The following is a 23,502-nucleotide window of genomic DNA, read 5'->3' on the forward strand; positions in this document are numbered from 1 at the left end:
GGTGCCACAACCACACATTTATTTTCTCATAGTTCTGGAAAACGAAAGTCCAAGATCAAGGTTTAGGCAGGGTTGGTTTCTTCTGAGACCCCTCTTCTTGGCTTATAGATGGCCATATTCCTTCTGTGACTTCATATGATCTTTCTGCTATGCCTGTTGGGTCCAAATTTCCCCCATTTATAAAGACACAAGACACATTGCATTGGGTTTTAATTTAATTTAATTACCTCTTTTAAGAATCTCTTTTCAAATACAGTCACATCTAGGAACTTGACATTAGAATTTGAACCTATGAATTTGGGGGCAGAAAATTCAGCCTTACTGAATAAGGCTTACTTTAACCTGGATCTTATTCCCTTTTGCTTCAGGATGGTGGGGAAGTAGTGGAGGGGTTGAGGCTGGGAAGGGGAGTAGATTAGGTGGACTTTGGAGCAATAGCTTGAGATAACAGCTTTTGACCAATGGAGATGGAAGTGCTTCATTATTTGGGGCTTTCCAAAGGGAAGGAAACCTCTCTGGCATGCCCCTCCCCATCCTAAACTGCACCTCCTCCAGTTTCCAACCTTCAAGCCTGGTGTCTCCTCTTCATTCATTACCTCAAGTGCCTTCTTCACCACTTCTCAGCCCTCCTAGACCTGGGGCGAGAAACAGAGGAGAGAAGAGACTGGAGTGACCATCTTTGCTTTCATTTCTTTCTCTGTGGTGTATCCTCTAATATTTTTATTGCTTCCATACCTTTATTGTATGCTTTAGCTGTCTCTCATGTCTACCACGTGTCTTCCTCCCAGGTAGAGGGAGAAAGAGAGGAGGTGTGACCAATTGCTTATAGTTGCACTTTGGACAAAAGAATGGGCTATAAAATGGCTTATGAATGAAAGATGCATTGCACCACCTGGGATTTTGTTATCGTCCTCAAGGTGGCCTCAAATACACACTGGAAATATAAGGCTCTGAATTGAAAAGGATTGGGCCAAGGTGCCTGGGCTTGCATCTTTGAAACAAAACAGTGTATACACTGGAGAGACACTACAATTTTAAAGTAACAATATGAAGCCTAGGAAGGAAGTAGAAGCATAAGAAAAGAAAATCAGAGAAAAAGAATTGAAAGGAAAAATAGTGAGACTAACATGGGGATTTTTAAAATTTTTTTATGAACTGAACAGAATATGATCTGAGTGAAAAGTGCTCATCCACCGAAGATCGACTGCTGGGAACAATGTCATAAAATGAACATTAGCTGGCAATGGTAAGTGCCTTAAAGTGCCTTTGCAAAGACAGAAATAGGAGGAAAACAAAACATGTCACTATGCCTGAAAACCACTTATAAAAGAAAGCTTCTAAAGGCAAAAGGGATGGAGAAAGGAATGAATACCACATGACCATCCCATTTATCTTGACTGGGAATCTTTTGGAGACAAATTCATTTGTTCTTTTGTGGTGATGCCTCACACTTTAGACCAGTCCAAAAGTAAATAATTTTCTCTGTATGAAACATGCTTTCAATCACCTCCATTCTAAAGTAAGCCCCCTTCCCCTTTGGCTATTTGTGTAAACAAGTTAGGGAGGAATTGCTTTGAACTGATCCTGCAAAGTGTAGCTTTTATGTCTACTTTACATTGTAGGTCTGAGAAAGAATAAAGCAAACAAAACATTTCAAAGGATTTGAGCCTAAATGGAATTTGAGTTCTGGATTCAGCTTGATTCCCACCCCCCACTCTTCTTTGTAAAATCTTCAATTCAGGGTATTTCTTGTTCGTGAACAACTCCTAATGAACATGAACTTCACCAATAAAGCAGATTACAGACTTGTGGTTAGAAAGGGATTTGAAGTGTCAGTTGGCTTAGTTCTCTGACTTCAGACAGCACATGTGCATCTATAGACTAACCTCTTTTCATAGGATATAAAAATTAATTAAATCCTGAGTTTTAGAGTTATTTCAGAATCAATCTTCCCAATTTGTATGAGATTAATGTATTTTATTCTGAAGCTGGTCAGGATTCTTTTGTATGTTAGAAGAACTGAGTTCAGATTTCCTAGTTGTAAAATGGTGAGCATTACAGAATTACATTTTTGTTATAGGCTTATAGCCATACTTAGTCAACAAGTACTTTTTGAACAGCTGCTATGTCAAGGCACTGCTGTAGGTGTTGTGGGAGATGTGACTATTTACAACAGGCTGTCTTTCTTCAAAGAGTGTAGAGTTTTTTTTTGGGAAAGACAGTTATGTACACATACTAAATATACATTTATTTGTGTTTGTATGTGATTCTGGAGATTGAATTCAGGGGCATTCTACCATCCCTTTTTATTTTCTTATTTTTAAATTTGGAAACAGGGTATTGCCAAGCTGCTGAGAATGACCTTGAACTTGAGATCCTCCTGCCTCCATCTCCCAAGTAGCTGGGATTAAAGGTGTGCGCTACTGCACCCAGTTTATACTAAGTCCGACACTTGCTTTCCACAGAGAATTTATCAGACAGTTCTTTTCTGTAGTAGGTAGGTCTTGAGAAAGAATAAAGCAAACATGAAAAAAGATGATGAAAAGAAATACGACTTTCAGGCCAAAGGAAAAGTACATGAGGTGATTTTTATATCATTGGTAGTGGTAATGTTTATGAATACATAATTTGTTCTTCTCAACTAGATTTCAGCTCTGAGGAAAGTTGAGTTCCACCACATATCTTTGTATACCTTCCACAAAACAAAAACATTTGGGGATCAATTAGTGATGGAGCTAACATTGTATGATGATTAGCAAACACGAACTCATCTAAGAGAGTTTGGCTAGTAGAGTTAATCAAAATTTACAGGGACAAAGAATTTAGCAAGAGGATGAGTGCTACACTGAAGGAAAGGCATTTTTCCCACTGATTTCCATTCCAGATTTAAACCTTGGTAAGCCAATGTTCAAATCATTGCTATTATTCTGATCATGAGCCATATTGTAATAGCTCCATGGATAATATCTTATTCTTTGCTTTTGCTGTAAACATGCTACACATCAAATATATTCCTATGTATCCTGAGCTTAATGTTAATACTTGAATTTTATTCTTTAAAAGTAACATTAGCAACATCTGTTAGAAGATGGATAATAAACAATAATACAATTAGTTTCAGTAAAATATCTTTCAGTTTCCTCACATCTACAACTATCCTCATAATTTCCTTGTTGAATAAACTAATGGTATTTCATCAGAAACCCACAATCCAGACAGACTGAAATTCGTAATTTTTTAGAAACCTGAAACAAAAGAGAATGTATAACCTCTCTTACAAATCTATTCCAGTATCTGAACTTTCTCGACGAGAGTGCTTTCTGAGGCTTGATCTTTCCTTCTCCTGGTCAATCCATTTTCTTTCCTTCTACCTTTAATAGGTAGAGAAGAAGAAATGATCTTTCTTTGTGACACAGATCGTAGGTGTGCATACTATTATGTCAGTAATACATAACTCATACCCATTGTTTAAGATTAAACATCTACAAGAGTCATTGATTTATTTAACAGTGGGCATTAAAACAGAAAAAACAAGGATGGATAGAAGACTCTTTTGTCTGATAAAGTAAAAGGCAATCCGTATCTTTTCTAGAGTTATATATGCCATTTTCAATATGGTTACCCCTGATGACCAATTCACTTGGAATTAAAGAGCATATTCCATGGAAGACATTAGATTTTTGATGTTTAAATCTTTTAAAAAATGATTTTTACAGGCCATCTCACAAAGACATATTTATTCGTGGCTAAAAAATGAAGGACAAGATTTCTTTTATGTAAATGTTTTCAGCCTCTACTTTATCTAAAAAAGTTTCTTTTAAAATGGCTGTACTGTTTCAGAAATTTTGTTTCACTCTGTATCTGTGTTAGTGTCTTTCCTCTCTTATCTTGCTTTTTCAAGGCAACAGACAAAATTCCATTTCTTAGAACTGAACCAAAAAGTTAGGGCCTAAATAAATCTAATGCTTAATAAGAGAATATTGAACCCAGTCAATTTTTAAAGAAGAGAATGTAAAGCATATAATATTCTGCTTCTGTAATTATAATAGTTTTCTTGGAGAGAACAGAGAAGCAACAGGGTTCATCCAGGTGCTGTGTATTAAGAATTAAATAATAAAGATATATAAATATAGTTGATTATTGTTTTAAGTTAAAAGCAACTGCAGTGTATAAAAATTTATTGTTCCAAAGCCTTGTTTAAGGAAAACCACTTTATTATGGGATTTATTTTACCTGCTTAGCTAATAAACTGCATAACAAAGACATAATTTTGTAGGTGAAAAGCCAAGTTCATTAGCACTTAAGTCATCTAAAATAGATCATGTCAAGTGTTCTAAGGGTTTTGGATACAATGAAAACATCCATTAGAATGAATAAAAATGATTCTAACATCATCACCATTTTTAAATCTTTTTCTATTTAGATATACACGACGTCACCATTATTTACATCATCATCATTGTCATAATCATTAAATATTTATTTTTTATTTTAATTTATTTTTTAAAATTATTTTTTAGTTGTAGATGAACATAATACCTTTATTTATTTATTTGTTTTTATGTGGTGCTGAGGATTGAACCCAGTGCCTCACACATGCTAGGCAAGCACTCTTACCACTAAGCCATAACCTCAGCCCCATTAAATATTTATTGAATACCCAGAGTGAGTAGAATCTACTTTTTTTTAATGCTAAATTCCACTCCTGGTAATTTCAACTTAAAAAATTAAAAGCAATCAGGGAATTCTCATTGGAGAATTGGAGTCAGGGAATAATTGGGCAGAGAATATTGGAAGACTCTGAAAATCTCAGATTAATAAACTTTTAGGAATATTGGAAGGAAAGATAATCTTTCACAGTGAGGGTTTAACTATCCATTTTTGCAAAGGACCCCCACCACTCTACCTAGCAGCTGCTGTCCTTCTTCCATGGCTGAGCTCTTTGTTGGATACCTTGGAAGCCAAAAAGAGCAACAAAATCCAAGGAAGGAGCTTTAGAGAATTAAAAAATAAAACAATGACAACAAAGACAAGTATTAAAAAAGTAAGCATTTGGAGAGGCATTTGGAGAGATCCCAGGTAAACTCAGCCTTCCAGGAAGATTTTTCCTTCTGGACCTTTCATTTTATATTGTTCTAGTGCCTTAAACCCTTAACTCTAGTATAATTTTAAATGAAAACAAATTGATTGTCAGATTATATTGCTATATTGTGCATGTACAAATATGTAACAACAAATTCCACTGTCATATATAACTATAATGCACCAATAAAATATATTTTAAAAAGGAAAACAAAACAGTAGTATAGAGCTTGGTGAAGTCCTGCCAGCTATTTTTCAAGAACCCTTATAAAGTACCTTGGTGAAGTTGGCCCTGCTCAAGGTCTCCATCTTAGCTTTATAAGACCAGAAACCCCAATTTTTTTTGGGGGGGGGCACCAGAAGCAGATCTGTTAGTAACAGACACATAATCCAGCTCACATAATGAAGAGTCACAGTTCTACAGATACTGATGTTGAGCAGACAGGGATGCTCATTTCATCAGAGCCCCACGGCCATGTATATTGGAAATCAAAACATTGGATGTTTGGTGCATGGGAACTGGACCAAAGAGAATTAGTTGATATACTGTGAAGTATTTCTACCCCATTTGTTGACTGTGTCACAACAGACATCAAGTCTGCATTACCAAGACTTATCCCCTCTGGGTGGTATTTGAATGGGCACTGTCCCTTCCTGGTTCTTGGGGTTGTTTATGCTGATTTTTGCTACTTTCAACCAATTCCTCTCTGGCACAAAGGCTTTCACTGACCAGGACTAACCAAGAGCCCAATGTTGACAGCTCTAACAAATACAACGCAGGATACCCAGTTACATCTGAAGTTCAGATAAACCACATATAATTTTTAGCATAAGTATATCCCAATGTTCCATTCAATATTTGGGCTACACTTATGCTAAAAATGACATGTGGTTTATCTAAAATCAAAATTCAATAGGAAGTTCTCTATTTTTATTTGCCGAATGTGGCAATCCCAAAACTGCCTTCCTGAGCTTCCTTGTCTATTACATTGACTGGTAATAGTTTTAGGTGTTATAAAGCTTTTGACACACACACACACACACACACACTTTCTTGCTTTACCCATGAAAAATTAATAACATTCTCCACATTTGAATTTACTGATTTGACTTTCAGAGAATTCTTCCTGATCTATACTTCGTGTATTTGTTGGGGGTGGAATGGATCATATTATCATTAACCAGAATAGTATGAAGTTGAATAACAATTTGGGGTAGGATAAAGGACTATTACAAATGAGTTCCTATCAGATTTCTTTACTTTTGCTGCATAGCTGAAACAATTTGCATTGAGGAAATGGGAGACAGATATTTTACTATGAGAGAAGGTTCATAGTAAGAAAACCTGAATGTTAGGCAGGTCTGAGGAGTAGTATTCTGTAGTTGAGTATCATGTCAGAGGCAGAAAGGTACCAAAGAAACAGAATACTTCAGATTTGTGGGTAGTGCTGCCCCTAGCCAGATGCAATGGGACCTGGAATCCCTTCCTTTGGCTGTCTGTCCTATTCTGCTAGAACTTCTGGGCTTAGCATCCAGAACTCAGATTGTTTTTATTAGCATGATCATACACCAGCATTTGTGTTAAATCCACTCAAATTTGTGGGCTCGCTGAAAAACTCACAATATTATAATTAACGATTTTTACAAGATGATGTGGGCTGATTTTCAAACTACTGACTTAAAGAACGAAATGTTGAAACAGAGCTTGGTCAGGTCCAGTGAGAATTGGGTATTGTACCCAGGTGGAAGACCTGGTCTTAATGCAATGTATTACTTATTACATCGATTACACATAAAAACACATTGTATGGATTTGATTGAATTACAATCACACATTCTTCAACAAAACTCTTTGCTGACTTCCTTTCTGGAAATAAAAAAAAAAACAAAAACTAATATAGTCTGAAGAGAGGTGGAACGGATAACAGTGCATACCTGTGTACCGTTAACTGTAGGAGCCAAATATGAACAAGAAATCTCTGACTTCAAAGTGTTTACGAATAAGTATATGCGACTAAGGCATTATAAAGCAGTGAGTTAATAAAGACAAGAGATGATGTAAAACCCTGTGGGGTTGTTCTAGAATGGGCTATTTTAGATTCCTAATACCTCTTTGCCCTCATGATTAGGAGATATAGAAAAAGCAAATTGAGTCCTGTATGACTCAAGAATGGAAGTCATGAATTGTGACCACACTTGCCATCAGACCTTGAATAAATTACACCGTCTTTAGCCTCAACTTTCTCCCCTGTTAAGTGGGTATTACAATATTTACTTGTGCAGATTAAACAGTAATGAATGAAGCACCTAGTCTTGTGCCTGGTAGGAGTAGTGGCTCAATAAACCCTACTTCTTATTAGCACCTGCTTTCAACTTTTTCTTTGAGTGATTGAGAAGGAAACATTTCGTGTAGAGTTACTGCAAGGGGCATGACTAAGACACACAGTTCTTACAAAGAACGCTCTACAGCCTCCCATTTGCGCCTCTTGCCTTAATCAAGGGCCAGAGAAATTCGGGTTCTTGAGAAAATGTTGTGTTTTTTCCTGTAGGTACCTGGAGAAGCCCGTTCGCAGCCTGGGTAGGGGGTCTCCGGGGGAGTCCTGGCGCCGGGACTAGAGCCGGAGCCGCCCCCGCGAGGGAACAGAGGGGGGGGAAGTGGGCGCCGGAGGGGCGTGGGGCGAGGCATCGGGTGTCACAGCTAGCAGAGCTGGGGCGGGCACACCTATCCGCCGCCCAATCCCCAGCCGTAGCCGCGGCCTTATGAATAAGGAACGAAGCGAAACGCCCTCCCCCTGGCGTCCCAGACAGCGGAGGGAGTCGCCGCCGCTGCAGGGGCCGCGGCGGGGATGCAAAGCGCCAGTGCCGCCGCTCTCCTCCGCGCGCTGCTTGGCTGAAAGCGCACAGGTGAGGACGGGCCCGGCTTGTGCCACTCGGGAAGCCGCGACTGCAGACGTGGCGCCGGGGCAGGGATCGAGCTGAACCGGAGCCTGGGGCGGCGCGGGGTCGCTCTGGGAGCGGTGTAGTCCCGGGAGTTGTGCAGCTGAGGCGCGCCAGGCGTGCGCCCTGCGCCCCTGCCGGAACGCGGTGCCGGGGCACTGGGTGCTAGGGGGCAGCTCCAAGTGCTTCGGGCGCGGCGTGCAGGCCTCGGAGGACTCACCGCACTCCTTGCTCCAGCCCAGCCTCCCGGCTGCGCACCAGCGAACGGGCCTTTGTGCTGGCGGAGCTTACAGACTGGCTGCTTTTGTGTGGGCTTTCCCCCCTCTTCTCTCTCTCTCTCTCTCTCTCTCTCTCTCTCTCTCTCTCTCTCTCTCCCCTCGCAATTCTACCTCGTTGGAAGTTCTCGAAGACTACGGTTTACGCCTTTCAAAGCATCGATCTCAGTGTAGCCCGTGCCACTCAGAGCCCAACTCGAGGAAGGATTGGGGGCTGTGGTGGCCACCGAAATGTGAAATATGCCCTGCCACTTTGCAGAAAACAAACAGTTGAGTGTTTAGTGCAGGGATGTCATGGAGCTTCCTTGCTCAGTCACCACTTCCTTGCTTAGTACACGGCTGGAGGATGCTCCCTGGAAAGGTCATTTAATTAAGAAGGGGGCCTGAGGGTTAGACTTGGAGGAGAGGAGTCTGTGCCTCTTGAGACTCTGGAATGGTTGAGAGGTGCTGCCCGGAGATGACCAGATATCGCATGTGCGTCTAGGTCACTTACAGGACCCGACCTGTACAGATTCCAAACGTGTAGAACACTGGTTAGCGAAGAAAGCAGTCAAACATAGGACCCTCTAGAGTTTGGGGTTCTCCAAGATGAGAAACTCTTTTTGCATTTCCAAGCCGACTCTTAGCATCTGTCGGGATCTTGGTACCTAATTTCAGTGCAGAACAAATGTGCAAGAAAACAGAAAGTTGCTTTAAAGTGTCTGCCTCCTTTCTTTGGAAGTTTTAGTTTGAAACGTATCGGGGAATGAGGAGTGGCTCACAAAACCATTCATAGAACTGCTCTGAAGGATTCTTCTCTGAGGAGCAAGTTGCATGGTAGAATTCGCATGCCTCCCCCTTCTTTTTGTGGATTTCCTTGATCATAAGTGAGACTGTTGGGCTGCTGGGAGTCTCCTTCAGCCAAGCATCTTCAAGTCACTGGCTGGCTTCTTTCTACACACTTGCCGGCAGAACCGTACTTGAACATCTATCAAAAGACTCAAAACTGGTGAGGGTTCACAGTATCAGAATATTGCACCATTTTTTAAACCTAGTAGACATTTAAGGGTAGCCAGACTTGCTCTTCTGATTAAAGTAGGGTTTGTTATATTTGCCGTAATAATAAGCCAAGCTCTCATGAAGCAGACTTGATATTGATTGCTTTTTTTTTTTTTTTAATACACAAAACTCCCAAGGCTCACCAAGTCTAAGGTAGCTACAGCAACAGAGCCAATTAGGGAGACGTGGATTTGTCTTTGTTTTCAGGGAAGGCTTCTTACCATGTATTCCCCGTGTTTCCTGATAGATTTTTGTAGTATCATAATTTGGTATTACAGAACCAAAATGAAAAATCTGGGCTTGTATGTTATGGGAAAATTTTACTCTTTAAAGGTGTCCTTCACTCTTTATTCAGAAGATGTTTGCTTGAAAAGTTGTGTATGGCATTATATTTTTGTTAATCAAATTTTATTTATTTCCACATAAGTAAGCAGGCTGATGAGAGGACATCTGAGTTTAATCTGTAAGATAAAAATTCATTCTCTAACATCTTGGTCAATTCTATTTTTTCTATATTGTGTTTACTTGGAAATTATAAGAAAAGTATATGAATCTAGTTTCAGCTTCCCTTTAAATGCCAACTAGTGCTTAGAGATCTTGCCAAGCAAATGAGGTTTGTGAACCACAAAGAACAAAAATAAAGTGTCAAATTGGGTCATTGAAAAGAACTCGGTGGTGGATAGATAGCAGTTTACTGATCAGTCTCAATCAGGACAGGATTCTGTAGACACCAAAGACTCTTAGGTCACTTCATCTATGTGAAAAGCTGAAAAGGGAAGCTCTATGGAAATATCTAGTGGAAAAATGGATATTACATTTGGGACTGATGTTATGGAGTCACATTTTATGTTATGCTCACATTTCTGTATTTTGAGGGGCATGCATATCAGCACCACAGTAACATCGTTAATATTGCATACTTATTTTTTTCAAACTGCTTTCATGTCTATTCTCATTTTTTTGTTTTGCCCTTAACTCTTTGAAGCAAATAGAATGAGCATTATTATTATTGTTTAGCATGAGCATTATTATCTCTATTTTTATCACAAGAAAATTGAGCTTTAGTGATTTGCCTAAGGTAAAGCTGGAACTTGAAGCCTATTTTTTTTTTTTTAATACCTTCAAGTCCTGCTTCTTTTGACACAGAGAGGATAATGTTGTAGGGGTAATTAAGCATGGACACCTTCATTTATTTACATAGTTAAACTATAGAGACTAAAGCTGGTGGGCACAATTTGGAGAACTTAGCTGTGTTCTGTAGGGAGGGGAAAGCACTTTGTTGGTGTTGAACCAAGCATACTTCTCTGCTTTCCTCCTGGGGGACCATATTTTCTTTGTGGTTACTCCATTTTCCCTCTTCCACTGTGATGGAAAATGCTGCTGAAAGGATCATCTGTCATTCCAGCTATTTAATTTATAGTGAAGGATGGTTGCAGCCCAGATCTTAGAGCCATTATAATAGACCAGTGACAGTTGTCAATAGCATGGTGAATCAGAGAGTGGTGTCTTAATGCCATGTGCCACAGCTGGGTTTATAGGGTTTACAGTCTTGATAAGTTCAGGTTTAGACAAATGGAATAGTATTGGCAATGAGAATCTTAGGATTAAAACAAGACAAGATACGGCAGTGACAAAGGGATCATTGAGAATCAAGAAAAGGACAAATGGGAAAGATTATTAAGACACCAGCCAAGGAGAGGAGTGTTCTTTTTCCTCGTCAAAGAATCTCTGATTGGGTTTTGAAAGGTGTGGTGGTAATTGAAAAGCAAGTTCATCTGAAGCTCTGAGACTTGTTGCCTGAGACTGCTGATCTATTGTGTGTGTGTGTGTGTGTTGTGTGTTGTGTGTGTGTGTATGTGTGAGAGAGAAGTAAACTCTGAAAACCTAAAATACAGCAGAAAATTAGAATATACAAATTATTGCTGTCATTAAAATGACACATTCAATAAATAACCAAAATCAATCATGTGTTGAACGAAACAGTTACAGAAGGTTAGACCATGAAATGTTATTGACAGTCTTACCATACAACATAGACACTCTGAACATTTGTTTTCCCATCCTTTAATGATTATTTATATTCACTAGGCCAGCAAATATTTATTGAATACCTCCTCTCTCTACCTACCATTGTTAATAATTATAGGGCTAACAGAGGAAGCTCAGAGATGGGTGTTTACGTGGAAGGAACACAATCTTATTTGAGGTGACAAGACTTGATGATTTGTGGTAGAGGAGCGGGGAGAAGGTGGGAAGAGAATGCACCGGGCATTTTTGTGACAGCAGTTCTGTTGGGGGCAAGGGTTTGCATATTCGAGGTAAAGAAGAAAAAGGGGTGTTGGGGCTAATGTAGTGGTATGAGCAAAGTTTAGGAGCCTGAACTGAGTGTGGCATTTAAGAGGGGACTGTACCTGGCTGGGGATGGTACTTGTACTTGGCACTGGTGGTGTGAAATTTATTTGATAGATATGGTATTTGGGAATTGTAAGTTTGGGGATATTATATGATGTGTTTTGGGAAGGCAGCGAGTTGAGGTGGTAAAAGCAGGGACCTTGAAGTCTGACGGAATCCAAAAGATCAAAAACAGACGCTATCACTTAAGTGAATTATGCTCTGTGCCTGCAGATTTATCATCTAAAAAAATGGGAGATCATGGTAGTACCTACCTTATCAGGTTGTTGTAAGGATTAAATGATTTCCATAGTCAGGTCTAACACTGGCCCATGGCATCTGTCAAAGGGTAGTCATTTTGATTGATTATTGTCATTTTTATTCTGAAGAATAAACCATCTGGACTGTATAAAATGGTTAAGAGAGGAGAGAGTGTGGACATGGTCACCCATTAAGATGCAATTAAGTTAATGACAATCCAATGAGGTGACTCGAAGGGATGATTCCAAGAGACATTATGGGGGAAGGACTCACAGAAGTTGTGAATCGAAAATGTAAAAGAGGAGTTCAAGCTGACAGCAAAGTTCAGATAAAGAAGATGGTTATGTTTGAGGTGGCATTCAAGTCGATGCTGTCTCTGAAAGAAGAAGAAAGAGCTGGAACTTGAAGGTCATCTGTCGGTATATCAGAGTTGTAGATGTGTTTCTACTGCTGTCCCTACAGACTGTCTTTTCTAGTTCTTTTACAGTTCAGGCTTTGCTTTGAATTGCGTGGAGAAGGAGAATATGGCCTCAAATATTTGAAGGTAGCAAAGCTTGCATTTATCCCTACTATCTTTCCTAACAATGAAAATCAGATTAGGTATCTTTCCTCACCCCACAGCAGCTATTTACAATATTTGTTTTATCATAAGAAAGGAAAAGCAGATTGTCACCAGTTTACTGTACAGCCCTCCTGCATCCTGAGAACCCTTAAGGCAGTATTCATGTGCCTTATATATTATACATGAAACTCGGTTTACCTTGGAGAGAGTAGCTTTGTCATCAGTGATGAGAATGGTTCAACATGCTGTTTTCCCCTTTGTGTCTTTAGTTTGGTAGCATACTGATATAGCGTTATCCATTTCAGTTGGAAAAACACTGATCAAGTATTTAGAAAATCTGAATAAGTCCAAGGCTAAGACTGTATTTTTTTTTTTTAATGTCGTCTTTCATTTGTCTTTGAAACTTGAATATGCCTGGACTTGACAAAGAAACAGACTCTGGACTGTATCTGTTTAAGATTGTCAAAGATAACGCTTGACAGAGAGCTTATCTGCCCACTGGTGGCAAAATGCAATAAATTGTTCAAGGCCTGCCAAGCCATTAGGATACCTTGATAGGGAATGACAGACACAGTGCTACTGACTTGCTCTGAAGGGGATGCTTTTAAAAGCTATTTGAAGCTAATATCCACTATCAGAAACTTGGTTTGAGTTTATTTATCTGAATTAATTTGCTTTGACAGAGAGAGGGAAGAGAAAGCAGCATCCAAAGACACAGCATGAAGGAAAAGAAAGAAAAGTGTTCTTTTTGCTTGCTTGTTAAATATTCTTATGACTAAGTTAATTTAAGACACAGAATTCAAATAAGCAATGAAATCTTCCCTCTTTCCACCTCTCGCAGCGAAGTGGGCTCTAGACATTCATCTGTTTGTTCAGCCAATATTTACTAAGCATTTCCTCTGTGCTGGGCACTTGGCCACATAAGGTTTAAGCATTCTGCAAAAAAGAAAAATATGGTTGCAGATGGTTATTTAGGTTGAGGTTTATTGTCACTGAAATGACAATGGTCATTCTTTTCCTATTTGTTTTCTAATGTCATGCAGTTTCTATTGTGGGATTCCAAACTCGTGAGAGTGGCTAGGTGAACTTGCACTGGGCCTCGAAAGATGAAGAAAGACCTGGAGCTTGAAGGTCATCTGCCAATTTATCTGAGTTGCAGATGTGTCTCTTTCTGTCGTTCCTACAGGCTGTCTTTTCTCCTTTTAAAGTTCAGGCAATGCTTTGAATAGTGGGGAGAAGGAGCATATGGCCTCAATACATAGCTAGAAAAGGCTTGTGGTTCACCCTCACTTTTTCCGCTGTAATTGGATTTAGAAAGCAGGTGGCCGGCACTTAATCACAGAAGGAAAGTCTTTTAGAGCCATGGCAGAATTCCCTTTACACAAAACTCCTGAAACTCAAGATGTAGATGACAATAAGACCTTGAAGAAAAATTCTCTTCTGGAAAGGCAATTGGGGCTATATTAAAGCTTATTCTTTGTTCCCTTTTCCCTCAATCTGATTTATTCATAAAATTCTTCTCTCAGCCCATATGACTGCAAAACATAAAATGTGCACCACCTGCTCAGTCATGTGGTTGTCTTACCTCCTGGATGGCAGAATTGGGGAAATATTTGTATTTCCATTTTATGTCATATAGCTATGAAAATAGAATCATGAGGGTAGAGGAGATTTCAAAGATTTTTTTTGCTTAGCTCCTGGTTGTTTTTGGAGGAGAAGCTGAAGTTACTTGTCCAGGATCACATATGGCAAGTTTTTAAAACAAGAAGGCTAAAATTCAGAAATCATTGTTCTGATGCCAGTCTATGTTCATCTAAACTTCATGATGGTCTGTTTTTTTTCAGTTTTTTTTAATATTATTTAGCTGTCAATGGATCTTTATTTTATTTATTTATATGCCATGCTGAGAATTGAACCCAGTGTCTCACACATGCTAGGCAAGTGCTCTACAACTGAGCCACAACCCCAGCCCCCTTTTCAGGTTTTTATACAGAATCCCAGGATCATGTTGAACAAACTTTTAGGCCACACCTGTGATGTTTTGGGATGTTTAGCAAGATTTTATTGAATGAGCAAAGTATTTGTTCAGAAACAAAAAGATGTCTCAATAGAGCTAAAATTAACTAGAGAGATTTTTTTTTTTTTTTTTTTTTTTTTTGGTAATGGGATTGAACTATGGGCACTTTACCACTTATTTGCATCCCTAGGCCTTTGTATTTTTTATTTTGAGACAGGACCCACTAAGTTGCTGAGGCTTTTGCTAAATCACCCAGGCTGGTCTTGAACTTGCCATCTTCCTATTCAGCCTCCCAAGTAGCTGGGATTACAGGTGTGCGTCACTGCGCTGGATTGAAATGGACTGTACAGTTCCATAGTTCATCTTGTCTGTACAGACATTCAAAGGTGTAGTTTCTTTTGCTGTGAACACACATGCTTCACAGCTCTCTCAAATGTTTTCCTTTTAAGGAAGAAAAGTAAAGGCAGTGCGGCAAACACTACAGAGATCTGTTACCTGACTATGAACTGAGATGCCTTCTGGCTCATCTAAAATATACTGACTTGCCTTGGCACATGCTATTCCTTCTTTCTCAATTATTTTTTCCCACATTTTCTCCTTTTAAAATGATACTAGCACCGGGCATCGGGGTGCATGTCTGTAATCGCAGCAGTTTGGGAGGCTGAGGCACGGGGATTGAAGTTTGAGGCCAACCTCATTTGACTACATGATTAGAGAAATCCTAAGCAACTTAGCGAGACCCTATTTCAAAAAAAAAAAAATACAAAGAGCTGGGAATGTGATTCAGTGGTTAAAAAAAAAATCCTCTGGGTTCAATCCCCCATGCCAAAAAAAAAAAAAAAATCCTAGCTACCTGTATATAAAGTAAAATTGTTTCAAACCCCTATTCTATCTCTGGAGAAACAGCATCCTTCTCACCACCTGTGGATTCTGTTTCTCCTAGTTACCTCTGGCTTCAGTTTTCTTTTAATGTTGACTTCATGATCCTTGATAAGCTTTTCCTTTTATTTCATGTGACACCATGACAACTCATGACCATTCTTTTCCCATATTTCCCCCAAACACTGGATTCAAGATTTCTGTGTGGCAAACTATCCCCAAATTTAGTGGAATAAGCAACAACTCTTTATCCTTTCATACCGTTTCTGTGCACCAAGAATTTGAGAGTAGCATAGCTGGGTGGTTCTGGCTAAAGATCTCTCAAGAAAGCTTGTTGGTGCTAGAAGACCCGGGGCTCCCAGATGGCTATTCAGGTGGTTGCGAAAGCTCAGCTCTGAATTCATGGATTCCTTTTTTCTCATATATATATAAAAAATTCAGCCTTCTTTTGGTCTTTGCTGTCTAGATCATGCCCTGAGCACTTGACCTTTTTTCCATCTTAAAAGGACCTTTCAGACTCAACGGACCTTTCAGACTCAACGGGATAACGTGAGAAAGCTTTGAAATCCTAAAGGGGATAAGGCCCATGAAAATGTGAATGTCTTTCACAAGTGCACATCATGAGCTTAACTTAGAGAGTTTAATGATTAGACATGAAAGAAAGCAAAGTGTAGCTTTTGTAAAGACAAGGTTTTTACTTCAGAATTTCAATTCTTAGGTTTACTTTTCTAGAAAACTTGTAGTATCTTTGAGTTTTTTTTTTTTCTTTTTTCTTTTTTGTCATGCTGGGGGATCAACATTTGAGAATTTTCCAATGATGGGAAGAGAAGGGGCCCTACTCAGCAAAAATAGATGACAAGAATGAGAACCCTTATGTTTTGGGGGGAAATTAGCAGTTTGAAGATAGTTTTAGTTGTAGCAAGAATATGAATAGTTTATTTGAAAGATACAGTAAATCTTGCAGTAATGGTTATTCAGTAAGATGGCTAATTTTAAAATGTATTTTTTTTCTAAAAATACATTTATTTACATTGCTTATTTATTGTATTTTTTTTCTACCTTACAAATTTTGAAATATGAAGTTTTTGCTATAATTTTTATAGTTGTTTCAGAGAGCAAGAAGTGATTTAGCATTTTAAGGGTATTTTAATTGAAAATCATCTAAATGTTTCTTTAAATTCTTGAAAGCAACTAATATCCAGCTTTTTATTATGATATTTTACAGGTTTTAAAACATACTTGTCTTAGCCCATTTGTACTGCTATAACAAAATACCATAAGCTGGGAGCTTATATTCAATTCCCAGCATCAAAACAAAACCCCAAGCCCCAAACTGATTTCTCGTAGTTCGGGAGGCTGTGAAGTTCAAGATCAAAGCACCAGCAGGTTTGATGTATAGGTAGAGGGACTGGCCCATTGAAGGTACCTTTTCATGTGTTGTCACATGGGGGAAGAGATGAGGGGGTGACTGGAGACTCTTTTGTAATGGCACCAGGGCTATTCATCAGGGCTGCCTTCATGATCTTAGGACTTCCCAAAGATGATTAGATTTCACCATATTAATTTGGGGGTGGGAGACACAAACAATCCAACAATGGCAACACTTAAAAAGTTCTATGAATGAATGTGTAACATTTACTTTATACATCCTGGACATATTGCTTTTTCTGAGTCATTTGACTACATGATTTTTAGAGGATTAGGATAAGATATTGCAAATGTGACTTCAAGGGTAGTTTATTTCAAGTAGGTGTTTGAGAAACAATGAACTTAATTCTTGAACTGTGTGTACTTTTTTTCTAGGGAGCTTCAAGTTAAATGAGCTACAGAATTCAGCAGGGAAAAATGAACTGGGTTATCCATGTCCCAAGGGTACAAAGAAATAGAACAGCCCTCTCTTACATACCTTCTCTGTGTGTGAAGTTAAGCATTATTTTACTTATGGTTTAAGTTAAAGGGACTTATTTACAAAATATATTTATATGACAGTTTGATATGCTTTATTTTTCTGCAGGACTCAATTACTGGAATTGTCAACTCTACCAATTTAAGGCACATTTCTCTTTCACTATGAGCAGACCAATTGTACTGAGCATTTTTCTGGCTTTCTGTAGCCTTCTTTTTCTCAACTTTGCCACACAATGTCTGGCCTTCCCCAAAATGGAAAGAAGGGAGTTGGTACATGTTCATGCAGAAGACTGGCAGCCTGAGAGGATGAACACAGATGACCTAGAAAACTCCTCCATTACTCCAAAACAGACTCCTCAACTGGTGTTCTCTGAAGAAGATCAAATGGTAGTGTCAACAGGACCATCAGCAGTGCCAGTAAATGAAGTACTCTTATTTAACAAAGAAACCCATCCCACAGGAACTGGACTCCAGCAGCCTAACAGCCCTGGTCTTTCCACTGTCACTGAACCAGTGGTCCCAGCAGGTGACCAAGTGTTTGGTTCCAGCCAGCCGGAGAAAATGTCTCCTGAAAGCAGACTTTCCAAGATCATGTTAACTGTCCCTAACACTGAGACTGCTTCACTGAATACTGGCAAGAAGGAGGAACCCTTTAGCAGTACCAGCATTCAGCCCATTGCAGAAGGGACCACAGAAGCAACACCAGGTTTTGTGAAATATGTGAACCATCAACTGTTTACAACTGAAAATCAGGATGGAGTTAGTCTCGGGGATTCACCTTCATCCCTTAAGAATGCTAAAGAAATGCTAACCACCAATCCAAGAACAGAGAAATTTGAAGCAGACATGGATCAGAGAACCACTTCTTTTCCTGGTGCTGAGTCTGGAAGCCTTCTGCTGGATGGGGAGAAGCTCCTGCAGAAGACAGCTGATCATACCCAGGCTACTGCCACCGAGCACTTGCTGGTGACTTCTGAGTATGCCCTGAGTGTTGGTTCAGAAACGGATAGCCTTCTGGGAGCCCCAGAAGTCACAGAAAGTGTCAGCAGAGCTTTTCCAGCTGCCTCTATCTTAAGTGATGAGTGGGATGATACCAAGCTGGAGAGTGTAAGCCAGATACGGACCCCAATGCTGGAAGACAATACAGACACTCAGGTGAGAATGGAGCCCTTGCAGACAGAGAGCCATGAGGGGATGGAAGAGGGTCAGCCCTTGACAGAGGCTGCAGAAGTGTCTCCGGGGCTGCCTGAAGAGGAAACAGACATGGGGACAGCCCTGCTAATAGCGCAGGGGGAGAAGAAGTCACCCACCTTCATGGATCAAAGTTCCTTCACTCCCATAGGTCTGATGGAAGATTCCGAAGTTTTCTCTGTGCACATGTTCCAAAATATGGGAGGTTTCGAGGAATCCACCAAGGAAAACAGTGCCATGTTTTTGTCAGAGACTACTGTGTCCATCTCAGAATATGAGTCTGAGGCATATCAGCTGTTGGGAAATACATTGAAAGGTAAAAGAAAGAAAAAGAAACAAACAAACTTTGTTTAATTTGGAAATCTTTCAATTTGGTTTTATTTTTTTTAATATTTATTTTTTGTTGTAGTTGGACACAATACTTTTATTTTATTTTATTTTTTGTGGTGCTGAGGATAGAACCCAGGGCCTTGCATGTGCTAGGTGAGCATTCTACTGCTGAGCCACAACCCCAGCCGTGGTTTTATTTTTAATGGCAATTTAGAAATAGATTATTAAAGTTTTAATGAATAGCTAAAGTATTCACATCAAACCAATGTGGTGGAGATTACACCAAACTATAACCCCTGCATTATGGATAGACCAGGGGTCTATAACTGGGGATAACTTTGCCCACCCCCACCCCTACTTCCTGCCCAATGGGACATTTAGCAATGTTTGGAGACTTTTTCAGTTTTTATAACTGAGGGTTGCTACTGGCGTTTAGTGGATAGAGGTCAAAGTTGTTGCAGAAACATCCTTTAGTACAGCACCCCCACCCTCAATAAGGAAGCATTCAAGGCAATATATTCATAGCATTGAGATTGAGAAACCCTGATATAGATGGATAGTTTCCTAACATTTTACAGTGAAATGTATAAATATACAAGAAAATGTGAAAATGTTAACTATATACTTAAATAGTGTAATAATGTAGATATTTATGTACTCATTGTTGTAAATGTATTTGCATCTCTGATATTTCTTACAAAAAATCTTTAGGTAAGTATTTATCTCATAGTTTTAACCTTATGAGTCCTCTGACTTTATTTACCCACAAATAAATCATCCAGAAATAAGTGGGGTGGGGGCACATTGATCATCTGCTGACTTGATTCCACATTACCTACTTTTTTTTGGCCTTTTCATCTGTGACTATGACAAGCTGACAAGCCTTATGTTTGTTTTTGATGGGCAATGTTTTTCTTTTATTATGTGTAATTAGTCAGATAATAGTGTTGGGAAGGAGAAGCTTAGCATCGAATGCATTTGCTATTTCAAATTATTTTTGAACATGTACAATGTTTTACTTGAGCCAAGTAGCTCAATTAGTGGAAAATATCAAATTTTTAATATGTTTTACAAAGTGTTATTGGGATTTAATTAAAATGATAGATCATTTGATAAGTGATAAAAGGAAGATTTAATTTTATTTTTCTAATTCATTTTTTTTCAAGACTGAAAGAACTGGCATACTATAAGTTTTCATAGAAACTTCCAAAAAATGTCTTGTAATGGACTTTTTAGTGATGTTAAGAGAGTTGGGTTCACATAACCATGAAGATATTTGATATGACCGAACAAGAACATTAATTCTCTGTAACATGTATAAAATGTTTCTGGAGCATTAAGTCAGTCCCAGATTATACATTGTGCAACTGAATCCATGATTCTTATATACCAGCCTTGTATTATCTTCTGTAGATAGAGGCTAAAAAGTAAAATGGATTTGATAATTATCTGATCATTTTGGTTATTGAATATGTTCCTTGGTTATAACCACTTCACTTAACTACAACCTTTTAACAGGCAACTTTTTTTTTATTCCCAGAGTAGAGCATTATACTTGGCCAATTGTAGGTGTTCAATAAGCATAAGTTCAATGGCTAGATAAATAGAGACCCATTCAGACTGGGATCATTAGATTTGATTGCTTATCTTGTCCAAATCAAACAGTTTTTCCATGTTCTTTGAAGAGAGAGGAACAGTCAATTCCCTTAATTTTCTTGGTGTCTCAGAGTTAGAGAATATGAAAGTTGCTATTATGCACAGCAGTGGTTATAGAATAACGAATTTTTTTTTCTGTTTTCTGAAGATTATAAGTGTTTTTTTTTTCTGAAGGAAATAATCCAAATGCCAATCACTTTAGGGCCCCAAAATCACTGAAGACATTATCTTTTTCAGGATATGCAGTGATTCCTTGGTGTTTTGGACATGATTAAGAGATGAGTACTTTGGGATTATAGTCAGTCCTCAGGTTCAGCTGGTTCAACAGGAGATAAGGTTTAAAAAATATTCTATAGTGAGTATTATATTCTTTTTTTTTTCTCTACAGTAAGTAGCAGGAGTGGGAGATGTTGAGAAATTCCTATTACTGTTGAAAGTTCCATTCCTATTTCTGGTTCTCTTCTTCAGCAGTTGTTACTTGTTAAGATGCTATGCATTTTGACATTCTTGTTCTTCCATAAAACTATGGACATAGAGCCAGGCATGGTGCTACAGTGCCTGTAATCCTAGTGGCTTGTGAGGCTAAGGCTGGAGGATCATGAGTTCAAAGCCAGCCTCTGAAACTTATCGAGGCCTTAAGCAACTTAGTGAGACCCTATCTCAAAATAAAATATATGAAAACATGGGCTGGAGACGTGGCTCAGTGGTTGAGTGCCCCTGGGTGCAATCCCTAGTACCCAAAACAAAAACAATAAAACAAAACAAAATGAAAACAACTATGAACATAGGCTTTAGATGTATTTTTTACATGTTCTCCAAAATGTTCATTATGTGTTCAAAATTGAGGACTATGGGGAGAACACATGCTACCTAAATTGACAAAACTATATTATTGTTTTTCTTGTGGCAAACAGAGCATTGTCCTAGGTGCTGGAGATACCAAAGGGCAATGACTCCTGGCTGTCAGGAGATGCACAGTCTTAGTGGAACAAGAGAGAAGAAGGAAAAATCTTAAACAATGGTATAAAGAGCAGATTCAAAACTCAAATAAGAGCTAACTCAATTCCTTTATTCCATAATCAGTTCTATCAAGAGTAAAAATATCTAGAATTAAAAAGAAAAAATAGTCCAAATTGGATGGTACCAAAGAAAGGAAGGACTTTTACCTAAAAGCATACACTGTTTTAAAGCAAATAAATTGTTTATTTTTTTTTTAAATTAAGGTAATGAGATATAGCATGATGTCATTAATGAAAACTTTTTTTGGCTACACCTATAATGTTGTTTTTTCATGTACAACTTATTGAACTTGTTAATATGATATTTATTTAGAACAAGTATTTTAAGAAAGAGACAATAAGAAATTAAGACAATTAGAAATTAAGTAGATGCTAAGTAGTTGAAATCTCCAGCATAGACTCTCCCTAAGAAGATAGCAAGTCTTTGTCCTTATAGATAGTCTTTAATTATGTATTTAAGGAAAATGCAACATTGTAAAGAAGGTGGACCTGTGACAGATAATGGCTCATTCTATATCTCTGTTTCATTCCCTTTTTGAATCTAAAAGCAAATACAAATATTCTGCAGTGGCCACTCCATTTCATTCCTTGGGCATAATTCACACAGTGGTTAAGAGGGCTGGCTGTGTAACCGCAGGTAGCTTCCTTAGCTTTTTCAAACTTAAGTTGTTCTGTAAATTGGGGCAATTTAGATGGTATTTATTGAATAAATACATTTTTTATTGCTTGTTAAGATGCTATGCATTTTGACATTCTTGTGTTTTACAAAGATTAAATCTAATTTAATCTTTGTAACAACTCTATGAGATAGATACTATTGTTATTCTCACTTTACAGTTGAGTAAACTCAAGGTCGAGATGTTAAGTATGTGATTAGGATCACAGCTAGTAAGTGACTAAGTGAGAATTCAGACCTAGGTAAACTGATTAGCCCGTGTTTTGACCTATGTTATTACAGCTTCCAGAGAATAGTGTTATATCCACCCCCCCCTTAGTACATATGGGAGGAAAACATAAGACAATGCACCCCTCTCACTTATTACTGTGTGTGTGGCTCATAATAGAAACTCAGTAAACATGAGTTATTGTAATATTATTCCTTTATTTTAAAAGGCTGACTTCCCTTTCCCTTTCAGAAATGCAAATGTGAAAATTAATATACACAAATGCTTCTGAGAATTTTTTAGTGTAATTTAGTTCTGTATAATTTGTTTCTTAAAAAAACAATTATGTTAATATTCCAGTGTGGCTGGGAGGGAGCACAGCTGTTGATTTTCCTGCTTTGTTTTGGATTTTATTATAGTTTTTCACATTAATTTCTCTATCTCTTCTTTAATTGATTCACAATTCCTGAAAGCAGCAGCAGTGACAACATTCATTCATTGGTCTTTTATTTCTGAGTTCTCCTTTGTTTTTCCAAATTATGAAATATCTATCTGTCTCCCTGCCCCCTAATTTATTAATTACATAGTGAGCTTAAGGTATGGGAATTTAGCCTATTTTAAAATATTTCTCCCCTTTTAAGACATCATCACTCAAGAGATGACAACAGCTACTCAAGAACCAGAAGCCACTTTATCCCTGGTGACACAAGAGCAGGTGACCAGAGACAGTGAAGAGACTGAGGAAGGCAAGGAGTCCCCCCTTCTTGCCTCTGATGTACCTGATATTACTCAGCTGTCCAGACAATGGGAGCCTCTGGCCACTACAGTGTCAACCACAGCCATTCCTTGGTCTCCCAAAGTTACCCCTGCTGCAGAAGGTAAGTGAAAAGGAACAGAATGTGGCAGCTGACTCCATCATCAGCATATATGCATACACCCCACCTGGAAAGGTGGGTGAACTTTTTTATTTGCAGAGATATGGCACCGCCTAGAATACAGAGGGTTCATTTCCAAGTAAAATCTCCTGGTGGCTTACCTCTGGGTCCCTGGAAGGCTGGATCTCTTGACAACT

At 38.5% G+C, this 23,502-nt stretch overlaps 1 protein-coding gene across 1 annotated transcript in view; it reads left to right on the forward strand.

Annotated features, from left to right (window-relative positions):
* The first annotated feature begins 7,852 nt into the window (after window positions 1-7,852).
* Window positions 7,853-23,502, forward strand: part of Armh4 (armadillo like helical domain containing 4) — a 128,095-nt gene continuing 112,445 nt past the window's right edge. Inside the window, exons 1-3 of the mRNA XM_046461820.2 lie at window positions 7,853-7,986; window positions 17,457-18,857; window positions 23,072-23,308. Of these exons, the coding sequence (XP_046317776.1) occupies window positions 17,513-18,857; window positions 23,072-23,308 (1,582 nt within the window). The 5' untranslated portion in view covers window positions 7,853-7,986; window positions 17,457-17,512. The remainder of the gene's footprint in view (window positions 7,987-17,456; window positions 18,858-23,071; window positions 23,309-23,502) is intronic.

Source organism: Marmota monax, unplaced genomic scaffold, assembly GCF_021218885.2.
Source record: "Marmota monax isolate L192 unplaced genomic scaffold, Marmota_monax_Labrador192_F-V1.1 WCK01_AAM20220418_F8-fsc00001, whole genome shotgun sequence".
Classification (NCBI taxonomy): Eukaryota; Metazoa; Chordata; class Mammalia; order Rodentia; family Sciuridae; genus Marmota; species Marmota monax.